This window comes from Carassius auratus, unplaced genomic scaffold (assembly GCF_003368295.1).
Source record: "Carassius auratus strain Wakin unplaced genomic scaffold, ASM336829v1 scaf_tig00032671, whole genome shotgun sequence".
Lineage (NCBI taxonomy): Eukaryota > Metazoa > Chordata > Actinopteri > Cypriniformes > Cyprinidae > Carassius > Carassius auratus.
In genome coordinates, this window is record NW_020526023.1 from 266,630 (window position 1) to 291,206 (window position 24,577).

Consider the following 24,577-nt stretch of genomic DNA (forward strand, 5'->3'; position numbering starts at 1 on the left):
AGTAAACACACTAGATGGAACATCATTTTATATTCAGACTTACGCATTATAAATCCACTCTTTGTCAAATTTAAGAAGATTTAGAACTTACAAAAAAAAAAAAAAAAACACCCTTTAGAGTCTGGCTATAAATCAAAATCTACCAAGAGGTATGCCAATTTATTATTATTATTATTTATTTATTTATTTATTTTCCCAAGAAATTTGAGCAAATATTGCGTTAAGTAAATGTTGTTTTACCAAATCTGGTTTTAAATCTGCTTTTTAACCCGCCCATCTCGGATGATTGACAGCAGCCTGAACCAATCAACGTCTCCTGCGAAAGTGAAAGTAAAAACGGAGAGTTTAGAAAACAACAGCAAACAACGTCCAGATATCACACAGGGAAAAGTCACATTTATGATCATAGCAGCTGTTTTCTTACAGATGTGGATCTGAGAAGAAATGAATGAGTTCAGTACTTTTCTGAACTGTTACAACATGTATAATATTCGAGTTAAAAATGGCTCACTATTTGGCAGGTATTGCATTAAAATCAGCCTTTTTATTCATGCATTTATAACTGCTTATCAATGATTTATAATGCATTTGTGAGTTATTAGTCATTTATGAGCACCTTTATAAACCCTCTATAAAGGGAACCTTTATGTTAAGAATTACCAATAATGGAAACAAAAATATATGAAACCTTCTATGAAACAGACTGCCACAAAATGGAGATTCAATCTTTTTTTGCGTCTGTTTCTTATAGGGAATTGTTTGTCTTTCCATGAATGGGATATTATTATTATAATGTCATAAACGTCAAAATGAATGTAGTTTAACTCCCTCTTAAGACTGTTTCTCTGCTTTTGACTTGGTGTTTTTGTTCATTAGACGTGTGTATCTTATATGTGTGTTCTGTTCAACTCGTGATAATATCTGAACACGTTTGTTTCAGTGTCTATATTTTTAATTTCAAGGTCAAGTGAGCTTTATTGTTAAAAGTTGAACCTGAAGTGATCCTGATGTTGTTCTCCATAGACTCCTCCTCTCACAGCTCTTACCAGGAAGAGGCCGACGTGTCATCTTATCTCCTTTCTGAAAAACTGACTCTCTTCTCTACTGATAAAAGCAATAAGATTAATCCTAGAAGAATCAAGAGAAACTCTTTCAAAAAGGAATTGTGTTTAGTTTATTTCTGAACAGACAGACTGAAGATCTTTGTGATTCCAGTGATTCATTTTTCAAACGCACTTCATCCAGAAAGTGAAAGTAAAGGTTAGATTGTTGCAGCTCAAAGAGAAAACAATGGCTTCACAGTCTGAAGAAGATTATATCTGTCCTGTGTGCTGTGAGATCTTCAAGACTCCTGTGTTTCTGTCATGCAGTCACAGTGTCTGTAAAGAGTGTCTTCATCAGTTCTGGAGAACCAAAGGAACTCAGGAGTGTCCCGTCTGCAGAAGAAGATCTTCAAAAGATGATCCTCCAGTTAATCTAGTGTTAAAAAACCTGTGCGAGTCGTTCCTGAAGGAGAGGAATGAGGTTCGTTCATCAGGATCTGAGGAGATCTGCAGTTTACACAGTGAAAAACTCAAGCTCTTCTGTCAGGAGGACAAACAGCCGGTGTGTGTAGTGTGTGTTAACTCACAGAATCATGACAATCACAAATTCAGACCCATCGATGAAGTGGTTTCATCATATAAGGTAAGAGAAGTGAGTTTAAACTGTTGAAAAGCATTCTGAAGAGTTGATCTGATTGAGCAGTGCTGCAGTGATCAGGACTGCTTGTGTTTAGTCAAAAAGATGGACGACACACTTTCACTCGTCCTCTGAAGAACAGTAAAGCTGCCAGTGTTCGGATAGAGCTTGGACATATTGATCTGATTCGAGTCTGGAGTGGAGTCGCGTCCCATTATTATATTTGAAGTGATATTTTATTATTTAGCTTGTCTCACGTCACATTAGATCACATGGAGAGGGCGGGCTCTATGGCCTATACTGGGGTGATCGAAACATTTTGGCTTCACATTTCAAGACTTGTGCAGCACACTTGGTTTAGTCCAGCTTTCATATTTCTGGGTCCATGAAACTTTTTGGCATACAAACTAAAAACATAAGTTATGTAAAAATATAAATTATTTTTGCAGAACATTATTACCCAGATTGCACAGGTACGTCTCTAAGATGTCTGATAAGAGTGCTTGATCTGGGAAACATCTGACAAACGTCTCAGAAAAGCAGATTTACACACATTCTTAATCATAAACATATAATAGACATTTTCTAAACATCTATTTTACAACAGATAGGAAACGTCTTAGAGACATTGCAGATGAGCAACACTGTAAAAAATACATCTCGCAGATGTAAATGCAGACATTAAACATGTGTCAGGTGCTCTCAGGATAGTAAAGAATCATAAACACATCATAAACAAGTCATAAGTCACAAGATCATAAACTCAAAATGTAACATTATATCTGAAACATTGTAACATTGTGCATGTGTTGAATCTGTTAATGTTTATGTGCATGTTTGTGTTCATGTTCATGTGTATATGAAGTGTGCGTGGCTAAACAGCAATGTGGCTAAAATCACCACCTTATTTTGTACTGTATTAAAACAAATACTTGTTACTAAATTAATACTAAATTAATTTAGTATATGGTCACAAAACAGAAGAAATCAGTATACTTTTGCACTAAATTCATTATACAATATTATCACTGAATAGTCTTCTTTTTTACTGTAATCTGATGTTTTATGTCTTTTTGTTCAATTATAGGAGGAGCTCAATACAGCACTGAAAACATTACAAAGAAAACTGAAACACAATGAAACAATGAAAGGAGAGTTTGAGGAAACAGTTGAAATTATCAAGGTAAGGAGTCCAGAGTCCAGAGTCATTTACATTACAGCTGCAGGATCATTAGATACAGTTATGATATATTTAATAGAATAGACTCCGGGATTGTTTCTTAAAAGACACTAAGAATAATTAAAGTCCAAAACCTGAATTGAATGACCTATCAATCAGTCGGGATAAAGCGGTTCCATAAACAACAATTTAAGTTCACGAATAGGATCCAGTTCAATGAGTCAAGATCATTTGATGTTCAGGCGTATTAAGCAGCCCTTAATGTCAGTCATGGATCAAAGCTATTCACCACGACAAACAGCAAATACAGGTGCATTAGAATGTCGTGGAAAAGCTCATTTCTGTAATTCAACTCAAATTGTGAAACTTGTGTATTAAATAATTTCAATGCACACAAACATTCACTGCCAAAGAAGCTGGCTGTCACAGAGTGCTGTATCCAAGCATGTTAACAGAGAGTTGAGTGGAAGGGAAAAGTGTGGAAGAAAAAGATGCACAACCAACCAAGAGAACCTTATGAGGATTGTCAAGTAAAATTGATTCAAGAATTTGAGAGAACTTCACAAGGAATGGACTGAGGCTGGGGTCAAGACATCAAGAGCCACCACACACAGACGTGTCAAGAGATTTACTGAACCACAGACAACGTCAGAGGAGTCTTACCTGGGCTAAGGAGAAGAAGAACTGGACTGTTACCCAGTGGTCCAAAGTCCTCTTTTCAGATGAGAGCAAGTTTTGTATTTCATTTGGAAACCAAGGTCCTAGAGTCTGGAGGAAGGGTCTTAAACTACTTCAGTCTGTGTGCACTGGATTTATTTAATATTTGAGCTGAATTACTGAAATAGATGAACTTTTCCACACATTCTAGTTTATTGAGATGCACCTGTACAGCAGTTCTGTTTAATGCATTTGAGACGTTGTGTTTTCCTCACTGTATAACTGACACGTCACAGGTATATTTTTCATCTATAAATGTTAGAAAGTCATGCAGAGATATATATTTTGCTGTCAAGAGTGGACGAGGCTTACGTGAGTGAACGAGCGCTGCTGTGTGCTAAACTGTTGGAACGCAACAGAATAACAGTGTAATAATGCTGAATAAAATATGCATTCTGATAAAATATTTCTTATTTGACATTAAATGTGACACATGTAGAGTCTTAATCCTACATATAAATGTTTTTTTAATGATAGCAGTAACTGTGAATCAAATCTACTATCTCAAATGAGTTAATATTCCCAACTGAATACACATGTAGCACCATGTTAAAATATTTGCAAATATCTTAAAATAAAGTCATTAAATATTTGGCACTATAAACTGAATACAGTCGGTTTGTTTATTTTTTATTTAAGTTGAATTTTCTGTTTATATTAAATTTGGAGCGATTAAAAAAATACAAAAAATTAATAAATAAATATATATATATATATATATATATATGTGTGTGTGTGTGTGTTTGTGAGAGAGAGAGAGAACGCTGTACTATCAGTGTGTTTCTATTGGTCAGTGTTAGAGGAGCTCAGCTTAGCCTGCCTCTGCTTATTTGGTGAACTTGTTTTATGAAACAGTTCCCAGTTGATTATTTGTGTAAATGATGAGCAGAGACCTGCTTCTGGATCTGTTATATGTCAGTGTCTGAGTCTCTCTCAGATCTGAAAGATGTGATTGTGTTGGTGTGTGTTGATGGAGATGATTGAAGTGAATGTGGTTTGATTTCAGTCTCAAGCTGAGCACACAGAGCGTCAGATTAAACAGCAGTTTGAGAAGCTTCATCAGTTTCTCAGAGATGAAGAAGAAGCTACAATCACTGCACTGAGAGAGGAAGAGGAGCAGAAGAAGCAGATGATGAAGGAGAAGCTGGAGGAGATCAACAGACACATCTCAGCTCTTTCACACTCAATCAGAGACACGGAGGAGATGATGAACACTAGTGACGTCTGCTTTCTGAAGGTCTGATTTCAGATCATTGATTGATGATTGATTGATTTATGATTGAGTGAGTTGTTGATGATCAATGGTGTGTTTGTTCTGCAGAAGTTTCCAGTCTCGATGGAAAGGTGAGTGATCTGCTGCTGTCTCTGCTCTCTCTGCTTCTGATCCAGAGTCACTTCAGTTCTGATCCTGAATGTTCTTCCAGAGTCCAGATCTCATCACAGTCGGATCCACAGACTCCTCCTGGAGCTCTGATTCATGTGCCACGATACTTGGGAAACCTGTCCTTCAGAGTCTGGAAGAAGATGCAGGACATCGTCCAGAACAGTGAGTCTGACTGCAGATGAGCTGAGCTCACACACACAAATAAAAAAGAAAAATACTTTTATTTCTTACGGATTTTTCTATATTTAAAAAACAAACAAACAACAAAAAAAGAAAAAACAATAACTTTACAAAAACACAGTGAACTGACATGTAATGCTGAGGTCGGCAACCTTTTGTGCCTGAAGAGAGGGTCACATGCATGACGATTAAATGTCCGGTGTGTTTTATATTTAAGATGAAGTGAATACGTGACATTTTTAATTTTCTGATTATCTACTCTGCCAATACCCCCCCCCCCCCCCCACATCATACTAATTGTATAATAATATATATATTTTTATCTGAACATTTAAGAATGATTATGTACTGTATATATACAGCATGCATATCAAAACAAAAATGTTAAATGGATACTGTATCTATACAGTATATAATCTTTTTTAAATGTTCAGATACAAATATATATTTAATTATTATACTCTTAGTTTTCTGAAGAATGTTTTCATGAATTGACAGAGATCGGAGATCATGCTGCACACACACAGAAACATTCAGGAGCTCAGAAGCTTGTTGTGAGGAGTGGGACGGGGCCGAGGGCCGTGGAGTGATTGGAGATGAGCGACACCTGCTCGACCCACCAGGCCTGGTCCTCTCTCGTCTGTCACTGTCGTCGCTCCAGTTTTATATCCTTCCATCTCCTCCGTGGGACTCGAGACCGGTGGGTCGAGCAGGTGTCGCTCATCTCCAATCACTCCACCGGCCTCGCCCCGTTCCCACGGCCCTCGGCCCCACCCCACTCGTCACACTTGTCTGTCCACAACTTTTTCAATACTGAATCACTAGATTATATTTCTCAGCAACGAGGAATTAAATGCTGTTTTTGAAGTTACTCAACCCAGCTTCATTGTTTGTAGAGAGACACACGGGTAATTCACACACGCTAGCGATAGCCGTATTGATACTGATGCGAGTGTCAAAAGTATCGATATATGGAAGCAGATTAGTCTCAAATATAATTCATGCAAAAAACACGATTCACACATGCGTAGACAATTTCACATGCATGAAACCTAATTCACGTACACATAAAAAAAATTAATGTCCGTGAAAAAAAAAATATTCACAAAAAGCAATTCACAAGCGCAAAATAAAATTATATATTTATAAAATACATTTCACAAATGCAAAAAACAAATTGTAGATATACAACTGTGCACAAAAACCTTTGAATGTTTAAAATTTACGAGTGTCTGAATATACGAATAGTCATTTACTACTAATCCACTCGGATTTGTGTGTGTGTGTGTGTTTTTGAGACTTTCCTGGCAGAGCTCTCTTCCCACTTGGGTCTGTCGTACTCTTTAGCCAATCAGATGCGAGCTTACCATTCAACCAATCATATCATAAGCCACTGAGTGCATTCAAGGAGCACGATTCTGCGCACCTTTTGCACAATATGGATTAATTAGAACTGAAATTTAGCCTTTACATCAGTAATCCAGCATGGCGAATGAAGAACGGGAAGCACGGGTAAGAGTTTAGTTTATTTCATAAAAGTCTGAGTTTACACATTTTATCCTTTACACATTCAATCAAGACAGTTTTTCTAGTTAGAAAACTAGTTAGAAAAAAATACAGTTGTAACAGGACAGTTACAGTAATTATAAATTAAACTGCAATCAGGATAGTAAAAAGAAAGACCTGTAAAGACAAAAGTAACATTTTGAGAGTTGTGAAATTATAATTCTAAATAATCTTGTTTTATAAATTGATGTCTGTTAGGTCAGTGTGTACTTTCTTACAGTAATACATTTTAAAACATGTAGCCTAGTCATTGTTAACCACTACATTGAAGCAATGTAGTTCGGTCAAGATAAACAACATCAGATATTTAGAAACATTGTTTAATTTGTAAATATATTGTCTGTACATTGAAATACATCTTTCTCTTCTTATAATTTAGGAATATCTAAAGCAGTATATTCTTCAGCGACTTCATGATCGTTTAGTTCAGGGATTCCCAAAGTGTGGTGCGCGCACCAGGGGGTGCGTGAGAGGAAAAATGTAATGGTGGCCTGTTTTTTTTTTTTTTTATGGGATTTTTCCATACAATAAAAAAACATGAACAGTAAACATTTCCTTTGTAATCGCTTTTATTTTAAATGTTCTTCTTTTATGTACTGCAGGCTAATATGCGTGCCAACTCGTTTCATTCATTCCATAATATATATTACAAATATGCTTAACTGGCTGAAATCAGAGAAACTGTCAAGTCGGATATCTTATGATAAAGTTGTTAGTCTGGAGGAGAGGGGCCAAGAGAGAGTGAGGATTTGGAGGCAACAGAGGCGAAGAGAATAGAGAAAGAAAATGAGCAAATAAAAAATATTGAGGAAATCTCTCTCTCACTGCAGGCTGAGTGACTTTTGCGCTGCACTCGAAAAGTTCCAGATGCATCCTCTTTCATTTTATTTTATGTTTGAAACTATGCTCTTTGCAACTTAATTATGTTGCTGATCGTGTGTAGGTTATTTATTGTCGCACTTGAAAAGTTTCAGATTGATCCTCGTTTTTATTTATTTTATATATTTCGGAGCTTATTCTCTTTAATGATGTGGATCATTTGTAACTTCATTGCAATTTAATTCAATGTACTGTCGTTCTAATAAATCGCCAATAAATAACCTACACACGATCCACAACATAAAATCTCTGTTGCCTCAAAATCCTCACTCTCTCTTGGCCCCTCTCCTTCTGACTAACAACTTTATCATAAGATGTCCGACTTGACAGTTTCTCTGATTTCAGCCAGTTAAGCATATTTGTAATATATATTATGGAATGAATGAAACGAGTTGGCACGCATATTAGCCTGCAGTACATAAAAGAAGAACAGTGCGTTGAAGACAGCATCTGTTTTCTACGTTTCCATCGAAAACTAATAAATTATAGTTTTTTTTTTTTATTTAAAATAAAAGCGATTACAAAGGAAATGTTTACTGTTCAGGTTTTTTTATTGTATGGAAAAATCCCATAAAAAAAAAAAAAAAAAAAAAAAAAAACAGACCGCCATTACATTTTTCCTCTCACGCACCCCCTGGTGCGCGCACCACACTTTGGGAATCCCTGAACTAAACGATCATGAAGTCGCTGAAGAATATACTGCTTTAGATATTCCTAAATTATAAGAAGAGAAAGATGTATTTCAATGTACAGACAATATATTTACAAATTAAACAATGTTTCTAAATATCTGATGTTGTTTATCTTGACCGAACTACATTGCTTCAATGTAGTGGTTAACAATGACTAGGCTACATGTTTTAAAATGTATTACTGTAAGAAAGTACACACTGACCTAACAGACATCAATTTATAAAACAAGATTATTTAGAATTATAATTTCACAACTCTCAAAATGTTACTTTTGTCTTTACAGGTCTTTCTTTTTACTATCCTGATTGCAGTTTAATTTATAATTACTGTAACTGTCCTGTTACAACTGTATTTTTTTCTAACTAGTTTTCTAACTAGAAAAACTGTCTTGATTGAATGTGTAAAGGATAAAATGTGTAAACTCAGACTTTTATGAAATAAACTAAACTCTTACCCATGCTTCCCGTTCTTCATTCGCCATGCTGGATTACTGATGTAAAGGCTAAATTTCAGTTCTAATTAATCCATATTGTGCAAAAGGTGCGCAGAATCGTGCTCCTTGAATGCACTCAGTGGCTTATGATATGATTGGTTGAATGGTAAGCTCGCATCTGATTGGCTAAAGAGTAAGACAGACCCAAGTGGGAAGAGAGCTCTGCCAGGAAAGTCTCAAAAACACACACACACAAATCCGAGTGGATTAGTAGTAAATGACTATTCGTATATTCAGACACTCGTAAATTTTAGACATTCAAAGGTTTTTGAGCACAGTTGTATATCTACAAATTGTTTTTTGCATTTGTGAAACGTATTTTATAAATATATAATTTTATTTTGAGCATGTGAATTGCTTTTTGTGAATATATATTTTTTTCACGCACGTGAATTTATTTTGTGTGTACGTGAATTAGGTTTCATGCATGTGAAATTGTCTACGCATGTGTGAATCATGTTTTTTGCGTGAATTATATTTGAGACTAATCTGCTTCCATATCGATAATCAAATAAAAAAATATCAATACTAAGGTGTTTTTTTACCAGTGATTTTTATAATTTATATAATTTATTTTCAGACAGTTTCTAATTACATTCACATTGGTTGTCATAGTAACGACACTAATGTATGGAGATTCTGAAGGCAGTATTTGTAAATTGATTGTTAAGATATATATTTTGCACCATTCTCATCTGTAATGCCATTGTGTAGCCACTAGATGCCTGTATAGCCCACGCAAAATATATATAAACACAGGGCTCTCAAGTTTTGAAGACAGGCAAGAGTGACCCCCCCCCCCACCCCCAGCCGACAGGGGGTCAAAGGGAATGGGGGTGTTCCATTAATAATGAGGGGTAGACAGAGATTATGACTGGTGTTGTTTATTGTAAGCGTTTGTTGCCTTTCTGGACTCCTTTATCATTTGTGGTGTTGGCTCCCATTTGAAACAGTTTGGCTCAAGCCCAGCCATTTTCAGGGTCGTGATTGAGGACTGAGCTGTTTGTGTTGAGGTTTTGCTCAAACCAACCCTCTCTTCATCAGCATTCGAATGTGGAAGGACTAAAACCAAGGCTGCAATCTTTGATTGCCTCCAAAATTGGTTCAAGCCTTCACCTTTAAAAAAAGGAACCAAGGGCCTCTATTTCTCAAATGCTTTCCCTTCATCATAATTACTAATGAGCAAGTCATGTTGTGTGCTAAATATTTCTTACCTTGCTCTCTGTTGTGGATATTCTTCCCCAAAACTCCTCAATATCACAGGCTGTTGGTTCTGGGGCAAGGCTATGTCCATGAGTTGGTACTCCATAAACGTCTTGTTCCTGTGAACCCTTTGAACCCTATAAAAACCCTTTATTACCCCAAACTACATAAAAAAGCTTGATCAGTCACATAAAAGTAATCAGACTGCACCTACTTTATTTCTCATTGACGTGTGAACTTCCCCTTTAAACAGTGTCTTTGGCTACTGTTCTGCGGTGTGAAGCGACCCCAATAACAGGATACTCAGCCCCTGGCATCCACATTGTGAAAGTGAAGTGACATGTGGCCAACAACGGTGTCCCATACTCTGAATTTGTTGTCTGCATTAAACCCATCCAAGTGCACAAAGAGCAGTGAGCAGTGAACACGCACACACACGCACATACACACACACACACACACACACACACACACACACAGTAGCAGTTGGGTTTCAGATCTTGTTCAAGGGTCTCAGCTCAGTCGTGGTGTTGAGGGTGGAGTGAGTAGTTTTCAGACACAGCTTTCGAGTCAGAGAGATTTTGTAACCACAATCAAAACTGTACTGTTATTAATGAATTTGCATGTCATTCTTCAAAACATAAATAAAATAAAATAAATAAAACAAATAAATCCTCTAGAAAAATGTATTGATAGATATAATTTTATCTCTCGGTTGTCAGACAGCGGGATGAATGAAATGATAGACAACGGCTGTGCTATGATTTCAGTTATATATTAGCATGTAAAATAGAGTTAGAAGTGACAGAAGATATATTTTAACTGAAAGCACTGCTCCTCACAGCCGCTTGTGAGTCTCAAAAAATAATGTTTGTTCAAAAAAATTTAACGGTTTGTTCAAGAAGTGGCTAGATTTGAAGCTAGGTGCTTTTTAAAAAAAAAAAAAAAAACTGATTGGAACAGCAGAAACATAGCGTTTCCTTGGTTACCGCTGTAAACAAAGCAGCACTGTGCTTATAAACACTACTTTATACTTATTTTTCTGTTTTATTATGTTTGTTTGATAATTCGGGAGCTGCTGGGACAGTGGTGAAGATCTACCAGTCGATGGTGATCTATGAGCTGCTGACAGTATTTCTCACTAGGGCTGGACGATTAGCCAAAATTAATATCACAATATATGTCTATAGTTTCAGTCAATATCGATATGAACACTATTAAAAAAAAACTTGTAAAAACTGCCAAGAACGCCCACAACAGATGTCTGTACCTACAAACTTATGAAAAATGAATTTGCCAAGTCCATGACAACCTCATATAATATTTAAGAAAAAAAAAAAAAAAGAAAACAGCAAAAATAAATTAATGTTCACCTTTTATTTGTATTTAGCCTTCATACAAACAAGAAATGTGAAATCACTGTCAAATAATTGTATCATACTCACATAATTAATATTAATATCTTTAACTTCAAAGTTTTTGAACCATAAGATTTTTCAGGTTTTTTTAAGAATTATCTTCTGTTCATCCAGCGTGCATTTATTTGATCCAAAACACATCAAAATCAGTAACATTTTTAAAATATTTTTACTGTTTAAAATAAATAATTTATTCCTGTGATTTTAAAGCTATAGTTTCAGCATCATTATTCATCATCATTATCAGCATTTATCTGATATATAAATCTTTTGTAACATTATATTTTTTTTATCATCAATTTTGATCAATTTAAAGCATCATTGCTAAATAAAATGATTAATTTCTATAATTTCCTTAATTTTCTTAAAATAAATTATACTGACTCCAAGTTTTTGAATGGAATAGTGTATAATGTTAGACAATCTTTTTGTTTCAGATAAACGCTGATCTTTGGATCTTTCTATTCATTTATATCAAATAAATGCAGGCTTGGTGAGCATAATAATAATAAAAAACCCATTAAAATCGTACTGTTGAAAAACTGTTGACTGGTGGTGTGCAGCTCTATTTCTCACTGTACGTGAACACGACGTGTTTTCCTCTGTTTTCTCTGGTATCTCTGCGTTAAATGCTGAAGATGTGAACTCTCTCTTTTTAATGCTGATTGGCCATTAATGAATGATTTGTTAATTTACAATGTGAAATTAACTTTATACCAAAGTTTATTATGAATTTCATTACACTAAAAATATTCAGGGAAAATGGAGAAAAACATATAGACAGGAATGAATGCCTTTGTCCACTGACTGGTCAACCAAAGAGCAAACCTTCAGTTGTTTGAGTAACATAATAAAAGTCCTCTGCTGGTAGTGATTTAATGTTATTCTGTTGTCAAGTCAAGTCATCTTTTATTTATATAGCGCCTTTAACACTACAGATTGTGTCAAAGCAACTGAAGAGCATTATTTAGGAAACAGTGTGTCAATGATGCAGAAGGACAATAATACACACTCATTTCAGTTAAAGAAAGTTCATAGTTGAACTCAGTGATGTCATCATCCAGCTAGTGTCTGTGTGATCAGGTCGAGGATATCTCTGGATATTGAGTGGAACTGAGGACAATAATGTACAATTACAGTTTAGGCTTCATTGATTGAAAACAAGAAGTATTTCAATAAGTTTCTTCCAGAATCTGCAAATTTCTCAAGGACCTTTAGCAGTAAAAGATTGAAAAAGTTTTCAGATGTATTTTGACATTAATAAAAAGAGTAGCTTAAAACACATGTAAAAAAAAAAAAAAAATGATTTTGTCTGCTTCATCTGGATATAGAATCATTATTAGTGTAGATGGAAATAGGGGTCCACGCGCACCCCCCGGCTTTTTTTATGCCACCTGATTTTTTAAAATCCTTAAAGTGTCTATTTTCATAATCTGCCAGGTGCCAAGCTGAAATAATGTCCCAAAGGGTTCTTTTTTTAACCCTTTGCTGCACCCGACCGGAACCCGAAAAATCAAAAAGTGATATAGAAAGTGGCATAACATTAAAAGTAAACAACATACAGAGACAAATGAACACAATTTCCCATACAATTCTGACCCCAGGAATTTAATAGAATGGTTATATTTGACATTTGACATTTGACAAAAATAGCAAAAAATTGCCAAAGATGTGTACAGGATCAATTATTTTTCGTTTTCTCAAGCGCATAGGGTGATTTTTTTTTCCACAACATATTATTTTTTTATCATTCAAGTGTCTATTTTAAGATTAAATTGGGTACCAAGCTGAAATAATGTCCAAAATGCTTTATTTTTAACCCTTTGCACCAAACCCGAAAAATCTAAATATGATATAAAGTGGCATAACTTTTGATGTAAACAACTCACAGAGACAAATGGACACATTTTTCAATACAATTCTGACCCCAGAAATTGTTATTTGTCATGTTTTATAACATCTTGACCATCTGTGGTCAAAAAGAGAAAAATAAGTTCATTTGACAGTGTTTTTATTATACTTAGCAGCCTGAAATAGGGTTTATTTGAAACTTTTACTTCATCTATCCTGAACCTGAAGATATTTAAAATAGTTTTACTTTTGAAGTTAACATAACAAAGCAAATTATCTTAAATAAATTAAAAAATAAATAAATAAAAAATTAAAAAACTACAGAAAAAATCCAAAAAGTAGACTGTGCATAAACTGCAAGTTTTTAATTTTGGGGCTTTGCAGTTGGTGGTCGTCGGTTGGTACCTGCAGATCACCATCTCCCACTGCTCTCTCTTTTGGAAAAATTTCAGTAAGTATTTGAAACTATAATTAAGATATACCTTTGTAGTCATAACTTAGTGATTTTTCAACAGTTTTTACTATTATCACATGCTTTCGGAAATCGAATCTGTATTCTTGACTAGCAGTGTTGTTAGCTTAGTCGGGTGGGGGATATGAGATATGAGACTCTGTGAAGACATCAGTTCACCAGACCACATGAGTGATATTTGTGAACAGATTCCATTGAATTTAGAGGACTTGTCTTTGGATACAATTGGCTATCACCAATACTGCTATAAAAGCTTTACAGGGAAAATAAATTGTTTACAAGTGTCAAAGGCTTCTACATCTGGTGAATCATTATCATTGAAAAGTCTCCCTGTAACCGTCTTGCCAATTTCTCACTGCGGTATTCAGGATTAGGAAAACCTTGATTTTCCAATGTCTTCATGTACACGTTGCAGATGGATCTTAGCTGAACAACCTCTTTGCATTCAATCACATTCCTAAGAATGTAATCCTTTACCACAAAATATGACTTGTTATGTGCTGCTATCTTCTGGCCTGCAGGCTGTCAGTGTTGTCTGCTGCCTTTTCTACTCTCTCCCTTCCACGCTCATGGGTTTGGTACTCTGTGTTGAAGTTGTTTCTGCATGATGGATGATGGATGATACTTAGCTTCCATTACAAATAGGTCCTTGCCCTGCACCTTGCGATAAAGAGCCTCTTTCTTTAATTCCTGTGCCCTAGGTTCAATAACTTTCCAGCCTGGTTCCTTGTGTTTCCAACTCTGAAACTTTGTAAACTCTTCAGTCTTGGCCTTGAACTTGGTTTTTGCTTTGTCACAGAAAATGCACTGATTGGGAAACAAAAAGGAAAACCTTCTTGGAGCTCCTTCAGATTGAACTGACAGTGATTTGACATGGCGCAGAGTCCCTTTTCAATGATAATGATTCACCAGATGTAGAAGCCTTTGACACTTGTAAACAATATACACTCACCTAAAGGATTATTAGGAACACCTGTTCAATTTATCATTAATGCAATTATCTAATCAACCAATCACAAGGCAGTTGCTTCAATGCATTTAGGGGTGTGGTCCTGGTCAAGACAATCTCCTGAACTCCAAACTGAATGTCAGAATGGGAAAGAAAGGTGATTTAAGCAGTTTTGAGCGTGGCATGGTTGTTGGTGTTAGACGGGCCGGTCTGAGTATTTCACAATCTGCTCAGTTACTGGGATTTTCACGCACAACCATTTCTAGGGTTTACAGAGAATGGTGTGAAAAGGGAAAAACATCCAGTATGTGTCAGTCCTGTGGGAGAAAATGCCTTGTTAATGCTAGAGGTTAGAGGAGAATGGGCCGACTGATTCAAGCTGATAGAAGAGCAACTTTGACTGAAATAACCACTCGTTACAACCGAGGTATGCAGCAAAGCATTTGTGAAGCCACAACACACACAACCTTGAGGTGGATGGGCTACAACAGCAGAAGACCCCATCGGGTACCACTCATGTCCACTACAAATAGGAAAAAGAGGCTACCAATTTGCACGAGCTCACCAAAATTGGACAGTTGAAGACTGTAAAAATGTCGCCTGGTCTGATGAGTCTCGATTTCTGTTGAGACATTCAGATGTAGAGTCAGAATTTGGTGTAAACAGAATGAGAACATGGATCCATCATGCCTTGTTACCACTGTGCAGGCTGATGGTGGTGGTGTAATGGTGTGGGGGATGTTTTTTTGGCACACTTTAGGCCCCTTAGTGCCAGTTGGGCATCGTTTGAATGCCACGGCCCACCTGAGCATTGTTTCTGACCATGTACGTCCCTTTATGACCACCATGTACCCATCCTCTGATGGCTACTTCCAGCAGGATAATGCACCATTTCACAAAGCTCGAATCATTTCAAATTGGTTTCTTGAACATAACAATGAGTTCACTGTCCTAAAATGGCCCACACAGTCACCAGATCTCAACCCAATAGAGCATCTTTGGTATGTGGTGGAACGGGAGCTTTGTGCCCTGGATGTGCATCCCACAAATCTCCATCAACTGCAAGATGCTATCCTATCAATATGGGCCAACATTTCTAAAGAATGCTTTCAGCACCTTATTGAATCAATGCCACATAGAATTAAGGCAGTTCTGAAGGCGAAAGGGGGTCAAACACAGTGTTAGTATCGTGTTCCTAATAATCCTTTAGGATAGTGTATTTTCCCTGTAAAGCTTTTATAGCAGTATTGGTGATAGCCAATTGTATCCAAAGACAAGTCCTCTAATTTCAGTGGAATCTGTTCACAAATATCCCTCATGTGGTATGGTGAACTGACGTCTTCACAGAGTCTCATATCTCATATACTGTGTAGACCTGCATGTGTTGAGTGTTGTAAAATTACCATACTCAGAAAGAGTTGAGACATGTAAAATACGTGTTAGGGAACGAATCCTCTTTGTAGGCACTTCAGCTGTGTTACAATGTTTAATTTCCCCCTTGGTAAGTATGTATGAAGTATTGAGCTTGAAAAAAAAAAAAAAAAAAAAAAAAATACCTTTAGCTAGTAGATACCAACTAAGCTAACAACACTGCTAGTCAAGAATACAGATTAGATTTCCGAAAGCCTTTGATTATAGTAAAAACTGTTGAAAAATCACTAAGTTATGACTACAAAGGTATATCTTAATTATAGTTTCAAATACTTACTGAAATTTTTCCAAAAGAGAGAGCAGTGGGAGATGGTGATCTGCAGGTACCAACCGACGACCACCAACTGCAAAGCCCCAAAAATCTAAAACTTGCAGTTTATGCTCAGTCTACTTTTTGGACCTTTTTGGATTTTTTCTGTAGTTATTTATTTATTAAAATTTAAGTTAATTAGCTTTGTTTTGTTTACTTCAAAAGTAAAACTATTTTAAATATCTTCAGGTTCAGGATAGATGAAGTAAATGTTTCAAATAAACCCTATTTCAGGCTGCTAAGTATAATAAAAACACTGTCAAATGAACTTCTTTTCCTCTTTTTGACCACAGATGGTCAAGATGTTATAAAACATGAAAAATAACAATTTCTGGGGTCAGAATTGTATTGAAAAATGTGTCCATTTGTCTCTGTGAGTTGTTTACATCAAAAGTTATGCCACTTTATATCATATTTAGATTTTTCGGGTTTGGTGCAAAGGGTTAAAAATAAAGCATTTTGGACATTATTTCAGCTTGGTACCCAATTTAATCTTAAAATAGACACTTGAATGATAAAAAAATAATATGTTGTGGAATTAAAAAAAAAAAATCACCCTATGCGCTTGAGAAAACGAAAATAATTGATCCTCTACACATCTTTGGCAATTTTTTGCTATTTTTGTCCAGAAATAAGGTCAATATGTTGTCAAATGTCAAATATAACCATTCTATTAAATTCCTGGGGTCAGAATTGTATGGGAAATTGTGTTCATTTGTCTCTGTATGTTGTTTACTTCTAATGTTATGCCACTTTCTATATCATTTTTTGATTTTTCGGGTTCCGGTCGGGTGCAGCAAAGGGTTAAAAAAGAACCCTTTGGGACATTATTTCAGCTTGGCACCTGGCAGATTATGAAAATAGACACTTTAAGGATTTAAAAAATCAGGTGGCATAAAAAAACCTGGGGGGTGCGCGTGGACCCCTATTTCCATCTAGATTATATTGACTGTATGTTACTGTAACTGTATTATATTATTATAGTAATGTACTACATGTTTACTGCTGAGGTAAAATAAGTGATGGTGTGATCTGTTTTCTTTTGTCATACAGTGTCAGAAAGACGATTAGTGCTGCTGGGAAGAACTGGTGCTGGGAAGAGTGCAGCTGGAAACACAATACTTGGACAGAAAGAGTTTAAATCTGATCTTTGTATGGATTCAGTTACAAGTGAATGTTCAGAGAGACATGCCACAGTTTCAGGCAGATCTGTGTCTGTAGTTGATACTCCTGGATTATTTGACACACAGATGACACATGAGGAGATAATGATGGAGATAGCAAAAAGTGTGTATCTATCCAGTCCTGGACCACATGCCTTCCTCATTGTGTTTCCTGTGAATATGAGATTCACTGAACATGAGCAGCAGATTCCTCAGATCATTGAGATGATGTTTGGTCAGGAGGTTTTAAAATACTCCATCATTCTCTTCACTTATGGAGATCTGCTGAAACAAAAGAACATAGAGGAACACATTAATGAGAACATTAAATTTAGACATCTAGTCCAGCAGTGTGGAGGCAGATATCACGTCTTCAACAATGAAGATGAGAATAACAGAGAGCAAAACATTGATCTGCTGCAGAAGATTGACACAATGATAGAGCAGAATGATGGATACTACAGTAATCAGATGTATGAAGATGCTCACAGATTCAGACAATTAGAAGAAGAGAGGAGAAAGAGAGAGGAAGAGAAGAGAAAACAAGAAGTGGAGAAAAAAATACAAGAAGAGACTGAGAGATTGATGAACGAGCAATTGCAGAGAATGAGAGAAGAGATGGAAGCTAAACAGAGAGAGGAAGAAGAAAGAAAACTACAAGAGGAGAAACAAAGACAAGAGGAGAATGAGAGATTGATGAAGGAGCAATTGCAGAGAATGAGAGAAGAGATGGAAGCTAAACAGAGAGAGGAAGAGGAGATAAAACTACAAGAGGAGAAACAAAGACAAGAGGAGAATGAGAGATTGATGAAGGAGCAATTGCAGAGAATGAGAGAAGAGATGGAAGCTAAACAGAGAGAGGAAGAGGAGATAAAACTACAAGAGGAGAAACAAAGACAAGAGGAGACTGAGAGATTGATGAAAGAGAACGAGCAAAAAATCAGAGAAGAGATGGAAGCTAAACAGAGATCTGAACTAGAAAGAGTTAAAGTAGAAAGACAGAGGGAAGAGGAGGTGAGGAAACAACAAGAGGAGAAACAAAGACGAGAGGACATGGAGAGAGTAAGAAAGGAGATAGAGAAGAGAATCAGAGTAGAGATGGAAGTTAAAAAGAAAGAGGAAGAGCAGAGAAAACAACAAGAGGAGAAACAAAGACAAGAGGAAAGTGAGAGATTGATGAAAGAGAAAGAGCAGATAATCAGAAAAGAGATGGAAGCTAAACAGAGATCTGAACTAGAAAGAGTTAAAGTAGAAAGACAGAGGGAAGAGGAGGTGAGGAAACAACAAGAGGAGAAACAAAGACGAGAGGAGATGGAGAGAGTAAGAAAGGAGATAGAGAAGAAAGTCAGGGCAGATTTAGAGGAACAAATGAAAAAAGAAAATATGTCAAATACAAAAAGAGACCCTGGAATTGCAAAGTTTGTTAAGGAGTATGAGCAAGAGTTAAATCTTTCAGCTTCTGCAGTTAATAAAAGTAGTCATACTGGGTATGGAGCAATCATTGGTGATGTTATTGGTGGTGCTGTTGGATTATTGGCAGGTCCTGCTGGTGCAGCCGCTGGTGCAGCCGCTGGTGCAGCTACAGGTGCAGTAATGAATGCTTTCAGGTAGATGGTTGTGTCCTTAATATAAAACACATATACATTATGGGGAATTAGGGCATGCAGTGAAAATAATCCATATTTGATTTTTTTTTTTTTATAATATTTTAACTATAAGTCTGATTTAGTTGCTTAACATTATATGATTTAACATGAGATATATATTAATCATTCATTCTTAATGATATCCTATCCGTGATATATGTAATAAACTGGATCCAGATCTAAGGATCTTATTTGTACCACCCTATGAACCACCCTATTTGTGTAGCTTCAAGAGAGTAATCATAAAATTGTGTTATTTTCTGTCTATTACTTTCTGGTTTTTGTTCAGTCATTCATTTGTAATAATTTAATAACATTAATTTAAAAATAACATATCATTTATCATATACGAATGAAACTTTTAATAATTGTATTATATTACTCATATGTTAAGGAGAGAAGGTCTCTGTCCTGTGAATAAGATGTTGCAAAGCAGTATTTTTGATGTAATTAAATGCTGGTGATATGAACTCCATACAAAGCCTGAGTGAACATTGTGACACAAATAAGATTACTCAATAAACCCTGATTATTATTACCATCACTTTGTCTGCTGTTTCCTGATTTTCTCCTTCCCTTTGAGATGAAAGATGATACTGTAGTTAATAGGGGTTTCAGGTATTAGACAAAATGCTGTGTATAGGAAGTTTCTTAGCACGCTGCCTCTTACGTCCGATGTTACAAGAGCGCTGTCCCGAGTGAAGGTGCTGAATTAGTTGGCATCGATTGCTCAGGAACTGATTTTCCACTTCCACGCGAAGGTGCAATACAGCGTTAAGAAACACTTGCAATTGAAACATTCCTCAAATTATTACAGTAACATTTATTTTAACATAATTGAAGTTATCAGTAAAATATAGACTACTAATTAAATGATCAAATGGTCAGTAATATGTTCACACGATATGTTGTCATCCTCCTTATCCCGTTGTGCCGCTTCTTGACGTGGGTTCAACGGCTTCTAAAAATTATTTAATACACTTTTATATTATATTATATAGTACTTTACAATCAGAATTGATAGTTACTTCTGTTTAATGCGGTACTGATTGCCACTGAATTAAAAAAAATAAATAAATAAATAAATTTATGCATTTAGCAGACGCTTTTATCCAAAGCGACTTACAGTGCATTCAGGCTATAAACTTTTACATAATATGTATTCCCGGGGAATCGAACCCCCAACCTTGAGCTTGATAGCGCAGTGCTCTACCAATTGAGCTACAGGAACACACCATTGGTTATTGTTTTCATTAAAGCAACCTATGAACAGAGAGAGAGAGATACAGAATATGGTGGGGAAGCAACGTAAATAAAGGGCACCAATCTTTTCATCAGAGGAACTTGAAGTTTTGCTGGACCTTGCCACCAGGTCAGAGATCACACCCCTATGCACTCAAAAAAATTACTCTTTAAACTTACTTAAGTCAATTATGGACAGTGGTTCCACACAACCAAATTGTGTTTTGATAACATTAATGGAATTTTTTGAATCTATGCAAACTCCTTGTGTTGTGACAACACAATTGAATGAGGTAGAATCTATGTGAAATAGTAATGTCCAACCAACTCAATTTATTCACTTTGCTTCAACTTAAACCGGTTAAGTTAACTCAACATGTTTTGGTTTATTACAACCTAGCCAAATTTGTTTCACTCTATCAACATAAGGAGGTTTCTTTCAAATTACTCATTTCAATTATGGACAGTGGTTCCACACAATTAGTTCTAGTTACTTTAACACAATATTTTCTATTTAAAGTTACTCCCTTCAACAAAACATTTTTTGTGTGATTTGTCTTGTAATGAGTCAAAAGACAAGATGTCACAAATGATCAAAGTGTATTTGTTAAACAAGCAATAAATAATTACACACAGTAAAATACAGTTTAAACCACATTACAAAATTACACAAAATAGCAAATAAAATTCAAATTGGCATTCATGGGCAACCAATCAAACCTTATTCCAGGAACAGGAACTGGCTCCAGAAATAACTTCTTCAGTATTCCAAATGTGTACCTGAATTCAGGAGGGTTGCTCAAGTTCAGTCCATATATCAGTCCCAGCAACATGGTTTTGCAGACTGTAAACTGCTATAGGTCCTGAAGAACTGTATCCTTTAAAACTCCAACATCTGCTGGACTGTCTTCAATGACTGCAGCTTCAAATAGATTCCCACGAGTCTTCTGGATCACCTCCTGATTGCTGGCAACCTCTGTATCCTAGAAGTATTTAAAAGCATAGAGAACTCAAATTCTTTAACTTTAACAAATCATTTATTAACCTTGAAAAAAAAACTCACCATATACTCCATACTGCTAGGGTCTTCATTGGATACTTCAATTTCATTAGTCTGAAGATGAAAACAACAAAATTTAGCCTTTGTTTTTTTTTTTCTAAAATTACATGAAAAAAAGTCAGTCATTCATCTTCTTATGGGAAATCCAGGCAAGCAGTCAAGATGGGATTCTAACAAACATTACAGTGGAAAACGGTACACACATCTGGACCCTGTACGGTAAGCAACAGAACTGGAATGTTCCCAGACCCAGAAACATAGTAAGGACATTAGTAAAACAGTCATGTGACACCAGTGGTTCAACCATCATTTTACAAAGTAAACAAAAATACTTTTTTGTGCAAACAAAACCAAAACAGCGACTTTATTCAACAATTCTTCTCCAAATCGCATCTTCCACCATTATCAACAGCACGTAAAGAATTAATGCGCATGGTGCTGCTGACCTAGAACACGCATGCGCTGAGCCTTGATTACACGCAGAGGAAAGCAATGTTCATGCCTCTTGTTACTGTCCATAATGGCGGCATATGTTATTTGGAGAAGAATTGTTGAATAAAGTCACTATTTTTGTTTTCTTTGCACAAAACTTATTCTTGTACCTTTGTAAAAGTGTGGCTGAAGCATTGATGCCACATGGACTGTTTTACTGATGTCCTTACTATGACTCTGGGAACATTTCAGTTGCACTGCAGCCTTTATGGAGGTTCAGAAATCTCTCGCATTTTCATAAAAATATTAGGGATGCACCAATTGACCGGCCATAAATCGGAAACCGGACGGTTTTTGCTTAAAATATGCGATTGGTAATCGGCCGTTCTTTGGAATTTTTTTCGGCCGATTTTTCCGGAAGTGCGCCCGCGTGCTCCGACTACATTACTTCTGTGTGAAAGCGAACACGTCCCGGGATTGATTCCAGCATTGAACCCGGGTCAGGGACCTAGTAACATTCCTGGTGTCACGGAGTGACTTTGTAAGGGCGGAACTAAAAGTGACGGAGATTGGTTCCGCCCGGACCATAATCCTCAAACACCGGTTACTTCCGGGAACTCCGGGAAAGGAAATCAGGGTTTCATTGATCGCAGGTGGATAGATGAGCGGGGCGATCGCGGATTGGGCAGTGTGAAGAGAAGGAGGAGTATAAAGAGGGCCTCAGAAACTGCGGAGGGGGAGTTTTTTTATTCTAGTCGATACGGCGAGTGAGTTGGAGTGTTTGGGCAAGTGCAGCGGAAAGAAGGCAGAGGATATTGTTGGCTGGGCGAAGACGGAGACAAGGGTTTGGCAGAAACAGAAACCGGGCTGAGTATATTGGGATGTCTACCTAACTTAGAAATGCCCTATGAACATGTGTAACAAATTCTGAGTGGTTGAAAACAGGAAGACTCACCGGAAGTATCGCCGAAGGAGGCACTTTCGACAGGTCACGTGGCAGCAGGAGAAGTATCCAGGAGCTGGAAAGAAGAGGGAAAAGAGACCTCGTGTTAGTAACGGTGTGAGTACCCTAAACCATCGTACAGCAGCATAATCATCTAGAGTGAACTATCTGTGAGCCTTGTTGTGAGTTTGTGAGCGGCCCCACCGTGGAGGAGGATTGTGGGTGAGCCGGGACCAGTGAGCGAGAGAAGACGTTGGGGTGTCGTGGCGGCGACGTTTAAATCTGAATATTCGTTGCATCAGTGTCTCCACGATTTCCAGGACGAGTCTTTGGTCAGAAGGGGTTTTGACCCTAAATTCACCAAGAGTGTGTGGAGTGCAGTGGGTGAGTCTTTGTCCTTCGCTGTGAGTGTATACACTTGAAAATTTCAGTGTTGTGCTGTGTTTGTGTCGTCAACAACCACCTTTCAGGCCCGATGAAATCCTGCGAAGGAAGTGAGTACTGAGGCGGGCGAAGAAAACATCTCCAATTATATGCCGTCGACGACATCCTGACCCTTCTTCCCCACGTGACGGTGGCGGGAAACAATTTCAAGTAAGAACAGTGTGGATATAGTGGGAAGTATTAACTGTGAGGAGTAGGCTGCTGTAGGAGGAAATCAGCTGTGCGTGTATTATTACCTGCTGTGGAGTTCCTCAAAGGTTCGCCCCTGTCTAGATCTCTTGCCCTGTCGGTTGGAAGAAAGAAGAGGGAAGTGTTCGACCCACCCAGTGTAGCACACCCCGGGTGAAACAACTTACCTGTGTGTGACACCAGCGGAGGCCGTGTTCGGCCCAACGCAGCAGCAGCTTTCGATCCGCATCTCTATCAGCAGTTGGTTGAAGCCTCAGAAAAGGAACGCCTGACGTCTATTTCCTCAAAGGTCTGTGAGTTACATCACTTCCTGTTTCCCTGTATATTCACCGTAAGCTATTGCCCAAAGCTAAAGCCAGCATATTGTGTTGTATATTCGCCTGTATGCCCAAGTGAAGCCCCAGTTACATTTGATGTACTTACCTTATGCCCAAAGCTAAAGCCAGCATATTGTGTTGTACACTCGCCTGTATGCCCAAGTGAAGCCCCAGTTGTCTTTTTTACAGACTTACCTGTGCCCCGAGTGAAGAGCCAGCGGCCCCTCTGTCCACCGTCCGTGTCCAGTCCTGTTATACTTACCTGTATGTTCTTGTGCAGATCTAGCGGGTCCCTTTGAAGCGTCTACCTGCACGTCGACCCATCACTCAGGATACAGAAACCGCGGAAACCCCGCCCCCCCCCCGTACACTTACCAGTACGGTTTCAGTCGGATCCCGGCAGCCATTGTGCAGCTCCACCAGCATCTGGACGACCGGGAGTCCAACCCGTTGGGCCGCCTCGGAGTTCGCCACGAGTAGCAGCAGGTATCCATCGTGCATTTAAACTCTCAATACTTACCACTTGTATCTGTTACGTCCAGGAAAGGAGAGGGTCCTGGACAGTCGTCCTGCAAGCCAGAACAAAGGGGCACTTGTGAATAAGCTGATTGTCGTCACATAGCCAGAAGGAAAGAGGAGTGAAGGACTCACCTGAGATCTCCCGCGACGGAGTCTAAGAGACTCGAGACTGTTACTCTCCAATTGGAGAGTTGGATTTTAGCCTCCCTTCCTCCC

The 24,577-nt window shown here is 37.3% G+C and overlaps 1 protein-coding gene and 1 long non-coding RNA gene across 3 annotated transcripts; one reads left to right on the plus strand and one right to left on the minus strand.

Moving 5' to 3' along the window:
* The first annotated feature begins 359 nt into the window (after nucleotides 1-359).
* On the plus strand, nucleotides 360-19,745 carry LOC113080974 (trichohyalin-like). Of its 2 annotated transcripts, none has more exons than XM_026253046.1 (7): nucleotides 360-521; nucleotides 1,024-1,686; nucleotides 2,768-2,863; nucleotides 4,584-4,814; nucleotides 4,899-4,921; nucleotides 5,002-5,123; nucleotides 17,460-19,745. In XM_026253046.1, exons 2-7 carry the CDS (start codon nucleotides 1,291-1,293, stop codon nucleotides 19,178-19,180), a joined length of 2,589 nt encoding a protein of 862 aa, XP_026108831.1. In that variant the 5' UTR covers nucleotides 360-521; nucleotides 1,024-1,290; the 3' UTR covers nucleotides 19,181-19,745. The 2 variants fall into 2 exon arrangements, with proteins under 2 accessions (XP_026108831.1, XP_026108832.1); XM_026253047.1 differs by having other exon boundaries at nucleotides 17,466-19,745.
* Nucleotides 19,746-21,156: 1,411 nt separating this feature from the next.
* LOC113080985 (uncharacterized) lies at nucleotides 21,157-23,088 on the minus strand. The gene is made up of 3 exons (XR_003282055.1): nucleotides 22,905-23,088; nucleotides 21,521-21,571; nucleotides 21,157-21,440 (listed from the first exon to the last, which is right to left on the minus strand). It is a non-coding gene; the product is annotated as an uncharacterized LOC113080985 (long non-coding RNA).
* Between the last annotated feature and the right edge of the window lie 1,489 nt (nucleotides 23,089-24,577).